This window comes from Dermacentor andersoni, chromosome 2, assembly GCF_023375885.2.
Source record: "Dermacentor andersoni chromosome 2, qqDerAnde1_hic_scaffold, whole genome shotgun sequence".
NCBI lineage: Eukaryota > Metazoa > Arthropoda > Arachnida > Ixodida > Ixodidae > Dermacentor > Dermacentor andersoni.
Window position 1 is genome coordinate 103,125,272 of NC_092815.1, and position 15,160 is coordinate 103,140,431.

The window sequence follows — 15,160 nt, forward strand, 5'->3', positions numbered from 1 at the left end:
CGGCCACTATACATACGAGGCTCCGACGCAGGTTGAATTGATTGATATTTGATACAGCAACATGCTGCCGCACGAGATCCGTCGTGGAACTCCCCTGTTACGGCACGAACATACTCATCGCCAAAAGATCCCAGACGTGGTACCCCTCATATAAATTACCTCCAGACGTCGAGCCGTGTAAACGCGACGTGAGAAGCGAAAATTGCGAATTTCTTGCCAATATAAACAGCACGAAAAGAAGTCGTTGTCTGTTCGCGTGAGGCATATGCGCAAAGTAACATTTATTCTATAACTACTGGCGTATAATTATGTTTCAAAGCAGATTCAGAGCTCTGATGGCGGCTGCGTTTTACTGGCTGTTCTACGATTATTCACATTTGATTGCGACCACACCGCCGCACGAAAACCGTTTCGGAAGTTTTTTAACTGCTTCACTGTAACAAACCAAATAAATATCCTTGGTACAGTCTATTGTTAGGTCTCCTGCAGATGTTCTAGGTGCAGCGCCGCAGTATGATCCTTTATGTGGAAAAGCCAACATTTGAAGCTCGTCTTTAGGTCAAATGCTTACTGCATACATGCATTGGAAGCCAAAGCGCATTCTTGCAAACCGCGTGGCATTTCCATTTACCGCATTAGTAGCGGCGACCTGGCACAACCTTGTATAGTGGCTACATCAACCACGACATGGCGCTGTGAGCACATGTTTACGTATGGCGCATAGTGTTGGTTAAATCTATACGTATAACTTATTAGCAGTGTCTTGCTCTCGATAAAATCTTGTACGACGCCTCGCGCGAGGCTTTCCGTGATCACTCATCTCGCCTTCGATTGGTCATTTCAGAGCGCTTCGGCTGCTCTACACAGCCGTAAACGACAGCATTTGAACTCTTATTACACGAGGATAATCGAGCTCTGACACCGACACATATACACGTGCGAAGCCCAGCTTACGTTTTAGAGACATTTTTAGACTCGCAGTAAAACTTATTTTTACTTTCACGAGCTTCGCAGCGCTGTTTCAGCGCTATTAAACATGTCGAAGGTAGTTGCAAGTAGAGCCTTGTCCCGTCCCCATACGCGTCACGTTTTCTTGCGTCACGTGCGTGCGCGCTGCAGAATTACCGAATAATACCACACGGATCATGTAACGCATCGAGAAATGAATAACCCTTACTGCACACGTCTCGCGCGTTTTCAAGTTAACCAAGTACAGACGACACGCCTGATATACAGGGTGTCCCAGCTAACTTTAGCCAGAGCTTAAAAATATGCGAATACCACGTAGCTGGACAGAACCAAAGTAATGTTGTTTGCCGTCGCTTGGAGATACTCAGATTATTCGTTCATTCTGCCTAATTACAAAATTAGTCTAATTAATTTGCCAACTTGTCAAATATTATAATTAGATGAAAAGTGTCAATGAGAAAATTGTAGAGCGACACGAAAAACTCCCGATACAGCATTCTGCTGCTCAATACGTGTTACATAAAAGTGTTTTTCCGTGCGTGAAAGAAGCCCGCGAATACACGCAAAGTGCCTCGGGCGGCCAGTCAACAAACAAACAAACAAACAAACAAACAAACAAACAAACAAACAAACAAACAAACAAACAAACAATTATAATAATAACCACAATAATACGTTTATTGCTTGCATGTGCGTGATATGCTGACATAAAATACCGCAGACATATTTGTGTGCATCGCATTATATAAATACCTTCTTTTCTCGTCCACAACTACCTTTCGGTGCCGGGGCTACGCGGCAACCGAATACTTTTCCGCACCTACAATGTCGTTACTCTGTTCTCCAAGGCAGTATGGCCGCCCTCGGTCACGTGTACTCGTACGTTATCGCAGGGCACGGACGTTCCCCATTTCGCCAACGCTACAGTTACTGTATATGCTACCGAAAGTCTGACACCCCCTACCTGCTCAATTCCCATGCTTAAGAAGAAGCTTTAGGTTGAGAACTCCTGTCTCTAAATACATGAGAACGGGGAAATTATTTTTCTCGGCAACCGCTGCACCTACTTTGATGATGTTCGTTGCGTCTAAAAGAAAAAGGTGAAACCTTTTGCACTCTTACTCATTTGCCTCCGGAATATGCACTCACTGCATATCCCGGAGGCAAATTTATGCATGAAGAAAGATTCTCTCTGCTCGCGTGCACGGGTGCGTTGGAAAGCAGACTGCAAGGGCAGGACGCTCACGCGTTCAAAGGTGTGATCTGCCATTCGAACGTGCCTGTTGAAGGGTAGATTCGGGAAACTTTTCACATGCACGCGGTGATTGTTGAACCGCAGGCGAAAAGGGGTCTCTGTTTGTCCAATGTATTCCTGCTTACACACCTAGCATCGGATTTTGTACACGACGCTACTGGAATCACGATCAAAAGTTTCGTTAATTTTATGTACGAAGGACGAGTTCGATGCCTCAGCTGTGTCTGTTGTGATGTGACGACATACCTCGCAACGAAGATTCCGACACGGTCGACAACCCTTGGGCGCGTTTGGCTTCTGTGTCCTCGCCCTGACTAACAAATCCCTTAAATTTTTGTTTCTTCTGTATACTACATCAGGCGGACGCTTGAGGATAGTAGCGAATGCGATGCTCTGTCTCATGATGTTAAAATGACGGTTGACAATGGCAATGACCTTGAAGCACCGGTAGTGTATATGAGGACCAAATTCGGATCTGATTGCGTATTGGTATTGCTCCCCCTTTCTCCCATTATATGTGCTCGATGTAAGCTGCTGGCGCGTTCAATGGCATTGTCGACTACTTATGGAGGATATTTTTGGCGTACAAGAGCGGATTTCAGTTCCTCCGCGTCTCTCTCAGATTGTGCAGATTCGGAACAGATTCTTCTGTATCTGTGAGCCTGGGAGTAGGGGATGCTTGTTTTGTTTCCAGTGGTGGGGGTGCCTATTATAGAAATGCAGATATTACAGACGATCTGTCGGCTTTATGTATAGGGACGTGGAAATGCGACCGCCACTGAGTGACAAAGTGACGTATTGGGAGAAGTTGTTGGAAAAGCTCATTAATGGGTGCAAAGAATTGGAATTAGAAATGAAGTGCAAGAGACTTTGTTCACTGCCGGCACACACAAAGAAGATATCAACCAAGAATCGCTTGTAAAATATTGGTTTTATGGCTGAATTTGCGAAGAAGGGGATTTCTGACGACGCCATAAAGATATTTGCCTAATTTCGCGCCACATTCGTTCCCATGGCGGTTCTGCTGATTTGCAGATAATGCTTGTTGTCGAACTCGAAATGATTATATTTAAGTACAAATTTAGAAGAGTCTCAACTGTATGTTTCTCTAATTGGCTAGGTTGGCTGGAGCCAGCGTAAGCTGAAACTGTGGAAGCTATGCCCTCGGCGTGGGGTATGCTGGGTATTATATATATATATATATATATATATATATAGATTAGCTTTCATATTTTCTGAACATTTTTAAATAAATTTAGGGGCCTAAATAGAAATTCTGCCTCACTAGAATTGAACCTTTTCTTTTAAGTGCAATAAATGTCATACAAATCTGTTATGCCGCTGTCTCATAAAACCATTTCCACGTTTTACATGCATTCGAATAGTGGAAGGAAACGCTTCAGGCAAGAAGTTTCCATAAGGTGGGATGAGTGCGATCGTTCCTTGTCGCCTCGCCGCGTTATTTTATCGCTGCAGTTGTTCTTCCAAGGCGGTGCAGTGAGGTGACCTGTTCTAGGGTCTTTATAGATAAAACAAACTTGTTTACTTGCTTTATCTACGGACCTTAACATCATCTCGCCTGCTCACGGCCACTCATAAAGCTAACTGCAGGCTGATCCCTTCCAAGTGGCCTGGCGCGAAGGGTATATTGCACACTGCACGTGCCATGCTCTTCCTCGCCGCCCTGCAGGTCCGTCCGGTAGATCGAAAGATTTGCCCGGCTCTACAGGGCTCTGCTCGACGATGCATGTTTGCGGGGCTTTACTCCGATTCATAGCGATCCTTTCTTCGAAGTTGCCACTGGCAACTTCGAACACACGACCCAGCGGACACACGACCCAGCGCAGACACACGACCCTTGTTGGATCTGGAGGACAATCCCAATTGCTGTTCCCCCAGATTTTTGGACCTTGCCGTTGGGTGCGGGAGTTGGCCGAGGTTGAGGAGGACGTCGGCATGAAAACTGGAGGTTTATTTACATTATTTACAGTGAGAGTACAAAGAAATTAACAGTCATAAAGTCATTACGGTCCAGCAGCAACTCGGACGCTGCGGCCTGTGGCAAGAAGCTCGAAAGAGAGGAATGAAGGAATGCTCCCTTGCTGCTCCCGGCCTCTGGCTTTTAACCCCTTCGGTGTCTCGAAGTCACGTCCCGTTCGGCCAATCGGCGAGCCCGCTCAGGTGGCGTCATTTTTGGCCAATCGGCGAGCCGGCTCAGGTGTCGTCATTTTCGGCCAATGGTAGGCGCCACTCCTTGGGCTCCAACTGTCCGAGGGATTATTTGTCTGCGGTATTGCCTTCCCGGTTTGCAACTACCATCACAAAGGCGGACGGGGGGGGGATTGCTCCCAAGGCTTCACGGTGCATTACGGCCGTCGTTACCTCGCGGCTTGCAAGGGGCTGTCTTCGAGCGAACTTTCAGAGCTGCAAAGCAGCTTTCCTCGGGACCCACGTTACCTGAAACAGTGCCAGGCTCCTGCTACACTTTCGGGAAGAGTCAAGCAGTGGGACAACAGCTCCACATGCGGCGCACGAGTGGTTGATGTAGCCACTATACAAGGTTGTACCAGGTCGCCGCTGCTGATGCGGTAAATGGAAATGCCACGCGGTTGGCGAGAATGCGCTTTGGCTTCCAATGCGTGTATGCAGTAAGCATTTGACCTAAAGACGAGCTTCCAATGTTGGCTCGATCCTCCACATAAAGGATCATATTGCGGCGCTGCACCTAGAACATCTGCAGGAGACCTAACAAGTTGGGGGACGCCAACTTGTTTGCACGTGCCGCGCCTCGGGAACGTGGTGGATGTGCTTCTGCGCTCCTTAATTAGCGGTGACGCGATTCGATGTGGCCTAGTGAACTCGAAGGAGCCTCAGGAAAAGGTCCCGTATCTAACACCCTCGTCGTGCGGCGGCCGATCTCGGTATCTGCCATTCTTTCTACGCACAGCGTGCTTACATTACGTGGTTCGCTGTTCTCACACGTCATACAGGGCCTTAATTATCACTTGAAGGGTCCGTGGTTAGAAACTGGTTGCAGTCTCCGATTAAAAAAAAAATATTGTTCTTTTTATCATTGATGTCACGGTGATGACTACCGTTACAAGGGAGCCCATACTGTGATGGCGAAAGCATCGACGCAAATGCCATGTCTCTGTAACATTTATCGCTATAAACTTATTTTAATTTGTCAAGGTATGAGGCGTGCTTGGTAACAGCGATCGTGGAGAACAGTAAACACGTTGATATCTTGTGGAATCTGGATGGCAATAACATTCGCAGCCACATCTCCAGTTGAGCGCTATATATACGTATTGCAAATCATTGTTGTTTGGTGGTAGAAGGGCACTCAATAACCGTGCTAATTTTCTGAGGCTAAACGTACGCTGCAGGTTGTGAAAATGAAATGTTTATATGACGTTGCATAGTAAGAGAGGATGATTACGTAGGATTTTACATTGTTAGAGTATGTTAAGGTATGTATTATGTACCTACGTATACACATCTCTTGGCACAACTACTCAATGTCCATCCGTTCATTGATTGTGGTTTCGGCCGTGCCTTGACCGGCGATATCACTAGTGGATTCACTAGCTAGGGCGGAGTAAGCGCAATGTACGTTACTGCGACATCATTGCGCACTTGCGGAAGAACCCAGATGCGCTACGCCTAGAATCCGAGAGCGGATGTGCCAAGCGATAAGCGATGGCCTGCTATTAGCACGCAGTCGAATGCAGAATGCTATCAGCAATCTATCTTATCGTTGGTGAGTAATTGTTGATATGTTTTATATAATGTTTGTTGTGAAAGGCTGCATGTGCCCAGTGGCAATGTCCTGTGAACCAAGTTGGCGTCAAGGAGGTCCACTGAAGAGCGACACAGTGGCGCATGCCTATAGTGCCAAAAGTTGGTGTGAAAGAGGTTCAAGGAAGAGCAACACATGCCCAGTGACACAAGTTAGGCCAATGGTTGGTTTTTAAAGCGGCTCCCACAGCACATCAGCCCGATGCTCTGTCCATATGATCATGGAACAGCTAGGGTAATCATAAGGTAATTGCCGCTAATGTATAAGGTATGTTCACCATATATACTGCTTGGTAGGGACGTAGGGCCGTCCGGTAATTTCGTAACAGTGTTGCCAAACGTAGGGTAATTACCCTACTATGGGTTATTTTCAGCCTTTCGGTTGCCTTGTAGGGCCACCCGGATTTTCCTACAAAGTGTAGGGTAATTTTGTAAGCCACAGTATTTTTGATGGAGTTTGGAAGCCCTGGTAAAAGTAAGAAAAATCACAAAAATCTGGCCAGCTGTGCAAGCTAAAATAACGGGTGCGACGTACTTATCACAACAGATGTTTTCCGTTTAGTCATAGAAGAATAGGATACTCCGAGACTCTCTCTCCGAGGTGCTAAACGCCTCTTCTCGCGGTGTCAGTTTTCGACTGAGCTACCGCACAGGATGCGCTTCCCTACTTTCTTTACTTTGGGCAAGGATCACACCGAGACAAGTACAGGTCGCGAAGACAATGCTTCCTTCTCAAAGCAATCCACCTTTTCCGAATAAAGTCCGCAAATCATCCGCTTTCGTGCGACTCGCGCACTAACATTTTCCTTCTCTTGTCCACAAAGGACCCGCACTAATGAAATAAAAACAACAAAAATGTTGCATAAATTACGCGCTCCAATCTACACGAAGATTGGAGCCTAAGCGATACTCAAAACGCTGCCGTCTTATGAATACCCGTGCGAGACACCTGAAAGGGACAGTACTAACATGTTCTAAATTGTGGGGTTAACAACGGCTCCTCTAAATACGCGTCAAAGAGAGAGCAAGAATATTCTTAGGACCCTGTTGCAGAAGTTCGCACAACCGATGTAGTGCAATAGAAATTAGTGACATAGACCCCATATGTACCCACAAGTCTTGCTGCCATTAAACAATGCCTACTTTTGAGACGAACACAAGCGCTGCATAGCATGCATGTACTGAAGGAGGCAAGCAAACTGAAGTACATGACATCCGCGTTAGCTGTCAGATGCCTTATCGGCCAGTTGTCCTCAAAATCAAGCCAAGATTCACGGTCTCCGGCTTGTCTTTTCACGAGGCCACGTCCACAGCGCCAGCAACTGCTCTCAGTGTAGAGGCCAGAATGGAAATGTCAGTGCTGCCCACAATTGAGAAGCGTTATGCTCGCTTGCTGCCGGATACCGGAAGAATTGAAGTGGAGTGGCGAGCTTCCTTTTCCTACATTAAAAGCAACGAGAAATACACCCTGGTAAAAAAAAAACAAAAGAAAACGCATCATTCGGACAGATATGGGAGAGAGAAACGTATGATAGCATGGAAGAATTCAAGAATATCCCGACGGTGGCACAACTGATATTATCTTTACCACACTCTAACGCAAAGAGTAAAAGGGTGTTCTCGAGTATGACTAATGCAAAAAAATATATTTAAAACAATAAAAAAGATAGATATACTTGGAGAGAACGCCGCCCTAGTAATGAAGTCAGCCTTAGCAGTGACTGGCAGGAACTGTGTAAATATGGGCGTTGAAAATTGGCATTATGAACTAGCTGCATGGTGTTAGATCTGACGGATGATCCCAATTGCTGTCACCCAGATTTTGGACCTTGCCGTTGGGTGCGGGAGTTGGCCGAGGTTGAGGAGGACTTTGAGATGAAAACTGGAGGTTTATTTACATTATTTACAGTGAGAGTACAAAGAAATTAACAGTCATAAAGTCATTATGGGCCGGCAGCAACTCGGACGCTGCGGCCCGTGGCAAGAAGCTCGAAAGAGATGAATGAAGGAATGCTCTCTTGCTGCTCCCGGTCTCTGGATTTTAAGCCCTTCGGTGTCTCGAAGTCACGGCACGTTCAGCCAATCGGCGAGCCCGCACAGGCGACGCCATTTTCGGCCAATCGGTGAGCCCGCTCAGGTGTCGTCATTTTCGGTCAATGGTAGGCGCCCGTGCGATTGTGTCACACCCGGCGCAGAGGGCCGCTCCTTGGGCTCCAATTGTCCGAGGGCTTACTTCTCTCTGCGGTATTGCCTTGCTGGCTTGCAAGCGCCGTCACAATAGGCGGAAGGGGGCGGTGTTCAGTGCTGCAAAGCAGCTTTGCTCGGGACCTGCGTTACCTGGAACCGTGCCAGGCTCCTGCTACAGTTTCGGGAAAAGTCAAGCAGTGAAAAGCTCCACCTGCGGCGCACGAGGTGGGGGACGCCAACTCGTTTGCACGTGCCGCGCCTCGGGAACGGGGTAGATGTGCTTCTGCGCTCCTTAATTAGCTGTGGCGCGATTCGATGTGGTCTGGTGAACTCGAAGGAGGCTCAGGAAAAGGTCCCGTATCTAATGGGAAATGAAATGTACTAAACAGAGACAATTGGTGATGTTTTAACAGAGTTTAAACAGATGTTTTCGCTTGCGTTGTCTGTTCGTGTTCGTTATAGTTGTGCAAGACACCACAATTTTAAGAATGAAGTGCTAATAAATAACATATTGGGCTCTGTTGATTGTTACCAGACTCCGAACTTATTTATTTTTATTCTTGTATTGCTATCCTCAAAGCAATATTGTGTAGGTGACATTGAAGCTGTTACCTCAAAGATTCAATTTTAGCTATAGAAGACTGCTTGGCAAACGTAATATGTAAAAAAACCTGCATGAAACTTCCTTAGACAAATTAAATTGCACATTTCGATTACCTTACGGTTTCGGCCCACTATATATATATATATATATATATATATATATATATATATATATATATATATATATATATATATATATATATATATATATATATATGTGTGTGTGTTTGTGTGTGTGTGTGTGTTGGCGGCACGTTATATTTACTATTAACATTCTTATTACTTAAAGGCCAACTGTGACGAAATTTTAATTAGGCTAAATTGACTTTAAATGCATAGCATATTCCATCAGCGTAATCTTGACAAAGCCACAGGGATGGTAATTGTCTAATCTTCTTATTAGCAGCCTTTAAATAGCGTCTAAGCAGAAGACGCGTGCGCCCGCGGTGATGCGATAATGGCGAAACACCCAGAACCGTATACGCGACTGCTCATCTCTCTGCAGTTGCAGCTGGATGCCCAGAAGGGATGACCGGTGACCCCTAGTGAATCACTGTACAGTTAAGCGAGAAGAAAGGGGGTTAACCGAGGGGCCCGATTTTTATTAGACATATCATAAGAAGCCAACAAACACTGTGGGTTCGGTTCCCACCTGCGGCAAGTTGTTTTTTCATGCACTTTAATTTCCATTAATTTATCGTTTCTTTATTTCATTTATTAAGCACAAGTAATTTCCCCTATGTTGTCCTTGGTGTCAGTGTTCGTTGGCTTCTTATTATATGTACAGTTAAGAAGAAATAAGAAAAAATGGCAATAGTGAAAGGTTAAGTCCAACTAAATTATGCAGGAAATTGCAATATGCAAAGGGGGAAAAGAAAATTACTAGCTTAGGTTTCTGAATCACACGCTTTTTTCTACAGAGCAAACGCTTGAGATGTATGGGTGACAACCGACGCCTTCTTCGAATGGCCACACAACTACTAGTGCATGCGAGAATAGACGCTCGGTCGCTAGAGATAAGCTGGAATCGACAAGAACTATGTCGAATACATGCTCCGAACCGGTGCGCATGTGTTTTGGTGTTTTCTTACATAACTTCAAGTTCTGTCACATGATATATCGCAATGCTCACCGCTTGAAGTGATGTTGGTTTTCCTGTCTGTCGCGGTCCTTCGCGCAGCCAGCGCGGTGTTCGGTGGAAACGAGCTACCGGTGGTTGGTGTCGCAGACGAAACACTTTGAGCCATTTTTATCCACCTAAAGCAGTTCAACGGCGTTGGAATAGCCTATGGCGGCAGCCAGGAACGTGCGACCTTTCAACGTGCCGCGCGCCTGCGCGAGCAGAAAGATTCACGAGGTCCCCAGCTTTGGGCACATTAGATCATGTCGGTGAATTCGGCTACCGTAGTTCTTGCGTTTAAGGGCGAATAAGTTGACGCAAATTTACTTTACAGACGGCCGGCATTTCAACTAATTTCGAGCACCGCCGAGCAGGAGAGACCGCACCGCACCAGTACGCACATATTTTCAACGCCAGGTTTAGCGCAGTGCTTTCTCTACATCGGCTAACACTGATCCATAAACATGGCGGCGCCCCGTGAAAACTAAACCAGTGTGTTAATGGTGTTACGAAAGTTCACAAGAACTAAAATTGCGTCTGAGTTGCCTTAGCAGTATTTTTAGAATGTCGCAATCTGTGAAGAAAACATGCGACTCACTGAGTCCCCTGACTGACCGTTCAACGGGTTTGGTAACTTTCACATCACGAAGTAATGCTCCGCCGGGCGCCGTGTTGCTGACCAAGGAAAAGGCGCTGAAGCATCAGTTGGAACTTTTCGCTCAGTGGAAACCAACACGTGATGTGTGAGCATGAGTACTTCTATTTCTCCGTGTTCACGCATCCATGAGTATTACTAATAAAAAAAAAAGCTGTGCAGAAACGTTCGGTGGTGTTATGGCATGCTCTGTAACTCGTGTCATTGCCATTTTCTGTCAGTATTTTTCTAATCTGTGTTTGTCTCATATACGCACCATGCATGTGGGATTGGCCAAGAATCGGGTAGATGAAGCAAAATGATAATAGAAATTAAATGTCGTTTGCAAGCTTCTAGCATTGCTGAAGAGTAAAAGCCGTGGGTACGGCTAAGTTGCATGCATGTATAATAGGCATAAAAGTACGCGCGCGGGGGAGGTCTCAGTAGCTTGCGTATGGCAAAATTAAGAATATAAACCAAAGTTATGAACTGAAATGTATGAAAAACGAGGGAGGAAAAGATATTGTGCACAAATCATGGACAATGAAAAAAAAAAAAAAATCGAAACGCCGAACGCTTCAAGAAGGCTCAAGAAAGGGTCGATGCTGCACTTGAAGACATATTTGTTATAGTGAGGACATTTAGCTAGCGTTTGTTGTTCATTGCGTAATTTCGGCGCTTTTGTTCCAACCTCCGATCGCCAGCCACCGACCACGAAAACGGACGAAAAAGCCCAAGAAGGCTATTAGCTTTAAAATGAACAGAATAATCGGTCCGCTTTGTTATTTTTGTTGGAAATATGAGATTCTAGAAATGAATGACTCGTTCTTTTCGAACCTATAGCCATATTAAATGCGAAGCATTTCTTGGCGAACATTTTCCACTTTGACAGCATCTACTTATCTTGCCGCCTACGTCTTGGTACTCTCATGGTCGTTTCGTTAACTCGGCATGCTACAAAATTGGCGTCGTATGACAAGAGTGTATGACGAACATAAATGATAGGTCATTATGAATGTCATGACATGCGTGTCATATAGGTCATGAAACAGCCGCCTACGTCTGGGTGCTCTCATGGTCTTTTTATCAACTTGGTAGGCTCCCCGCACACTGCTTCGCATAATATCGATTCTCACAGGGCGTGGGATCAGCCGGCTTTTTGTTTCTTTCGTTTGTTTGTAAATAAAGTCCGATTCATTTAATTTTTACGCCTTCAATGGCTTATTTCTTTATTCTCATTATAATATATGTTCGTTTTTTTTACGTCTCATTTCTAAACATATATACACTAAAATTCTAAATTATTCATTTCTGATGCCCGATTCTTGGAATATTCCGCAGAGTGATTGAGTGCCAATGACCTAAAGGCACATGCTACCACTACTACCATCACATACCAGTAATGAGTGAATTTAGAACATTTCTTCTTAACATGACATGTTTTATTTCAAAGGAAAAGGACCCCTCTCGAAAGCTTGGCCTTGACTCTTCTGGTGTCCTTTCGTTTGGTGCGATCACTCTTGGTTTTAACCACATTTTTGTGAATTCCGCTATAATGAGTGATTATTAGAAGAGACAATGAAGGTCAAAGTTTCATATTTTTTTTTTCGCACGTGAATCCCGCGCCGGTACATCACAGGTTTCAGTTTATCTTTCTTCCTTTTTTTTGTTGTATTTGGGTTGTGTCATCCCAGTAAACGTTCCAGAAACCTGCCATGTTCAGTCTTTGGCTCCATTAGAGCACAATGTAGTCCACTTTTGCCGATAAACAAATAACTAGGCCCCAGCAGACGCCGTCGAAATCCGTGACGTCACGTCGAGCTATTGCGGCAACTTCAGCGTCGCCACCTTTTCCTTTCCATGCCTTCTCCGATTTACCAAGCCTCTTCTCGTGATAAAAGTGTTTTTCACATTGTAGAAGGGTAGTTATTTAATACAGGTGAAACCTAGGTAGTTTTCTCTTCAGTGTACCTTTAAAGTCTGTGCAGTTAAAGTCCCTATAGTAATTAGATTCATTTTCTTATAGTTACAAAAATTGATAGTATATTTTGGACCCATCCTACCGCCCAATTCCTTGCTAATTGCCCATGCACCATATTACGGTGAGAAACAACTGATAAGGAAATCTTGGGTCGTGGCGCTAACATCCCCATGGCTGAACCTGAGTCGAGGCTCTAAAAGAAAGTATAAATAACAGGGATTGTCAACTCCAGGCAAAGCCTTAAATTCTCTTGTTTGATCATGAATCATGGCATGTGGCTTTTCTATTTTGTCACCATTAAAATAACTCTTATTTGCGTCGACTCGGGCTCCGCAGGGTACTGAAAGTTTTTACCTTGGGATGGTTTTGGCATAATTTTGCACTCGGAATAATGAACGTGGGTTACCTTTAGTTTGTGTGCAGAAGTGACTGGTTGCATTGCAAGAGTTAGATTTTAAACTAATTAATGTTATTAAGAATGACCAGCTGACACAGATATTTAGATAACTGTAGGTAAAGAATTGTCAGCATGCTTATATCTTTTGCTTCCTTTTTACGCACTTTTTAAAAATCATCTCGATCAAAAGGTGAAAGCGTTGGTGCTTTAAAAACACTCATTAATCCTTCATGTTTATATGCAATGAATGTCGGATCTTTTGTACACACAGGTGCTTGTGTAGCGTGCCAGCTGCAGCTTTGTGCGTGCATGCACACTTCTAGCAACTAGTATAAAAGAGCAGTGGAATTCAAGTGAATCTACAGTACTGGCACAACTCAAGATTGGTCCTTATCCGCCTTTTTTTTTTTTTACTTTGTCCATCAGGTGGCCTGTCACATACGGCGCTGCAGTATCTGGAATTGCAGCAGCATTTGGCGGCGTTGTGCTGAATGCCATATTCAGGAAGCATTATGTGTTGCGAAGTATTGGCCTGGCAGCCACAACTTTACCCAACTTCGCCTTGCCCGGTCTGCTTGCATACATTGGAAGTACTCAAGCAATGCACAACATCATTGTCATGGACACTCAGTGTGTTGTATGCACGCAGACAAAAGCTATGGCATTGCAGCTAGGTTTCGGAGCCATCTACCCATGCATCATGGCTCCACTGGCTTGCCTGACCATTGCTGCACGCTCATTTACTTATCCAGTGCCCCCCTACAGAACACACTACAAGGACATCCTTGCCGACATTTACAGAACCTTCAGGAAGCACAGGATTACGCTGGCTGGCTTAGCAGCCCTCCAGTGCATTGTTGCCTTTGGCCTGATCCACATGCAGATGGATTCCGTGATCATGGTGCAGAGGAAGCTTGCGGAACTGTGAGCTCTGCTCATGATCCCAATAATAGAATGTAGTTTTCTATTTTTCAGTGAACAGAACTGCTCATTGCCATGAAAGAATGTAGATATATGTAAGGACGTGTGTTTGTACAAATGAGTTGATGTAAGCGCAATGCCGATTGCCAACAAACGGAATGCTCGTCAGCTGCTTAACGACTCTTTATTTACTGTGTACAAGATGCTTCTCACCATCAGCAATTCTGTAATATTGTGCAGCTGTGTGTTTAATCGAAAATATTAAATAAGGTACCTAAAGATACAGCGATTTTTGCATTATGCCTTGACAGCCAGTGCTATGCAACAATGCTTAGAAGAACAAAATTATGTTGCAGCATTGTTACTCTGTAGTTCTATTAAAGGCTTCTCCGTATGTGCCCATCTTTGGAAGATATACACACAGATGTAAGTTTTGGCAATTTCTATAACATGCCCGAAAGGTTCCACTGCAGTCACTATTAGCCTGGATGAACAGAACAATGCTGCACTGATTGGCATTTAGCTCTTCCATGAAAGTATAGCAAAGGCTACAAAAAAGAGAGCTTTTGTGGACACCACTTTAGCTGTGTGTTTGACGATGACACAAAATCCCGACTTGCTGCTGGAATTTGAATACTAGCACGACAGCTTGCTCAACAGACCGATCTCGTCACACCATGTTCCAAGTGCGTGAACATAGGTTATGCAGATGCCAGGATGCCTGCAGTTTTCTCCGACCTTATGCTGTGCCAAAGCTTCAACACAATCTTGACTACCGCGCTTAGGCTAACTATATTCAGTTTTGCCAGTAGATTATACATGGATGGTGTTTATAGCAGTGTGGTGGAAGAACCAGTAAAACAAAAGTTTCATAATTGTTGCCTTTATGGTGATGGCAGTGAAAATAGCTGAGGGATGCATCTGCTTATAAGCAAACAAATGGGTGATCACTAGGGTATCTATGCCAGGGATCAGGGATCATCTGCAATGTTGCTAGCAAGCCTTTTCTTTTACACCTCTAGTGAGCTGCAGTTTTCTGCCACCTCGGTTTGCATTTAAAGGCTGCTGGGTAATTATTATATTTATTCAAACATGGATTGACCTTTTTTCTATCCCTGAACATGTTACCCAAAACAAGCAGTCAACCTATATTCACGACCAAAGAATTTTGACCTATATTTGTGAGCAAAGCTAGCAGAAGTACTGAGCTAATAAGTTCCTCTTTCGCATTTACCGTATAGCCAGTCTGGTGATTAGCCAATGCACAGAGGACAGCTGCAAGGCATCCAATC

At 44.7% G+C, this 15,160-nt stretch overlaps 2 protein-coding genes across 3 annotated transcripts in view; one reads left to right on the forward strand and one right to left on the reverse strand.

Annotated features, from left to right (window-relative positions):
• The window catches only part of LOC126541518 (neprilysin-1-like), a 28,236-nt gene extending 17,992 nt beyond the window's left edge, over window positions 1-10,244 (reverse strand). For both annotated transcript variants that reach the window (XM_050188311.3, XM_050188307.3), the window contains exon 1: window positions 9,948-10,244. In XM_050188311.3, coding sequence (XP_050044268.1) covers window positions 9,948-10,062 — 115 coding nt within the window. In that variant the 5' untranslated portion in view covers window positions 10,063-10,244. The remainder of the gene's footprint in view (window positions 1-9,947) is intronic.
• A 146-nt stretch (window positions 10,245-10,390) lies between these two features.
• Window positions 10,391-14,153, forward strand: LOC126541519 (transmembrane protein 126A). The gene is made up of 2 exons (XM_050188312.3): window positions 10,391-10,678; window positions 13,374-14,153. Exons 1-2 carry the CDS (start codon window positions 10,500-10,502, stop codon window positions 13,873-13,875), a joined length of 681 nt encoding a protein of 226 aa, XP_050044269.1. The 5' UTR covers window positions 10,391-10,499; the 3' UTR covers window positions 13,876-14,153.
• Window positions 14,154-15,160: the final 1,007 nt, after the last annotated feature.

What these genes read in the sequence shown, in the direction of transcription:
- LOC126541519 (XM_050188312.3), top strand. Translation starts at nt 10,500, where the DNA reads ATGTCGCAATCTGTGAAGAAAACATGCGACTCACTGAGTCCCCTGACT. An exon ending in TGGAAACCAACACGTGATGT is followed by an intron (nt 10,679 to 13,373) that starts GTGAGCATGAGT and finishes TTTGTCCATCAG; the next exon opens with GTGGCCTGTCACATACGGCG.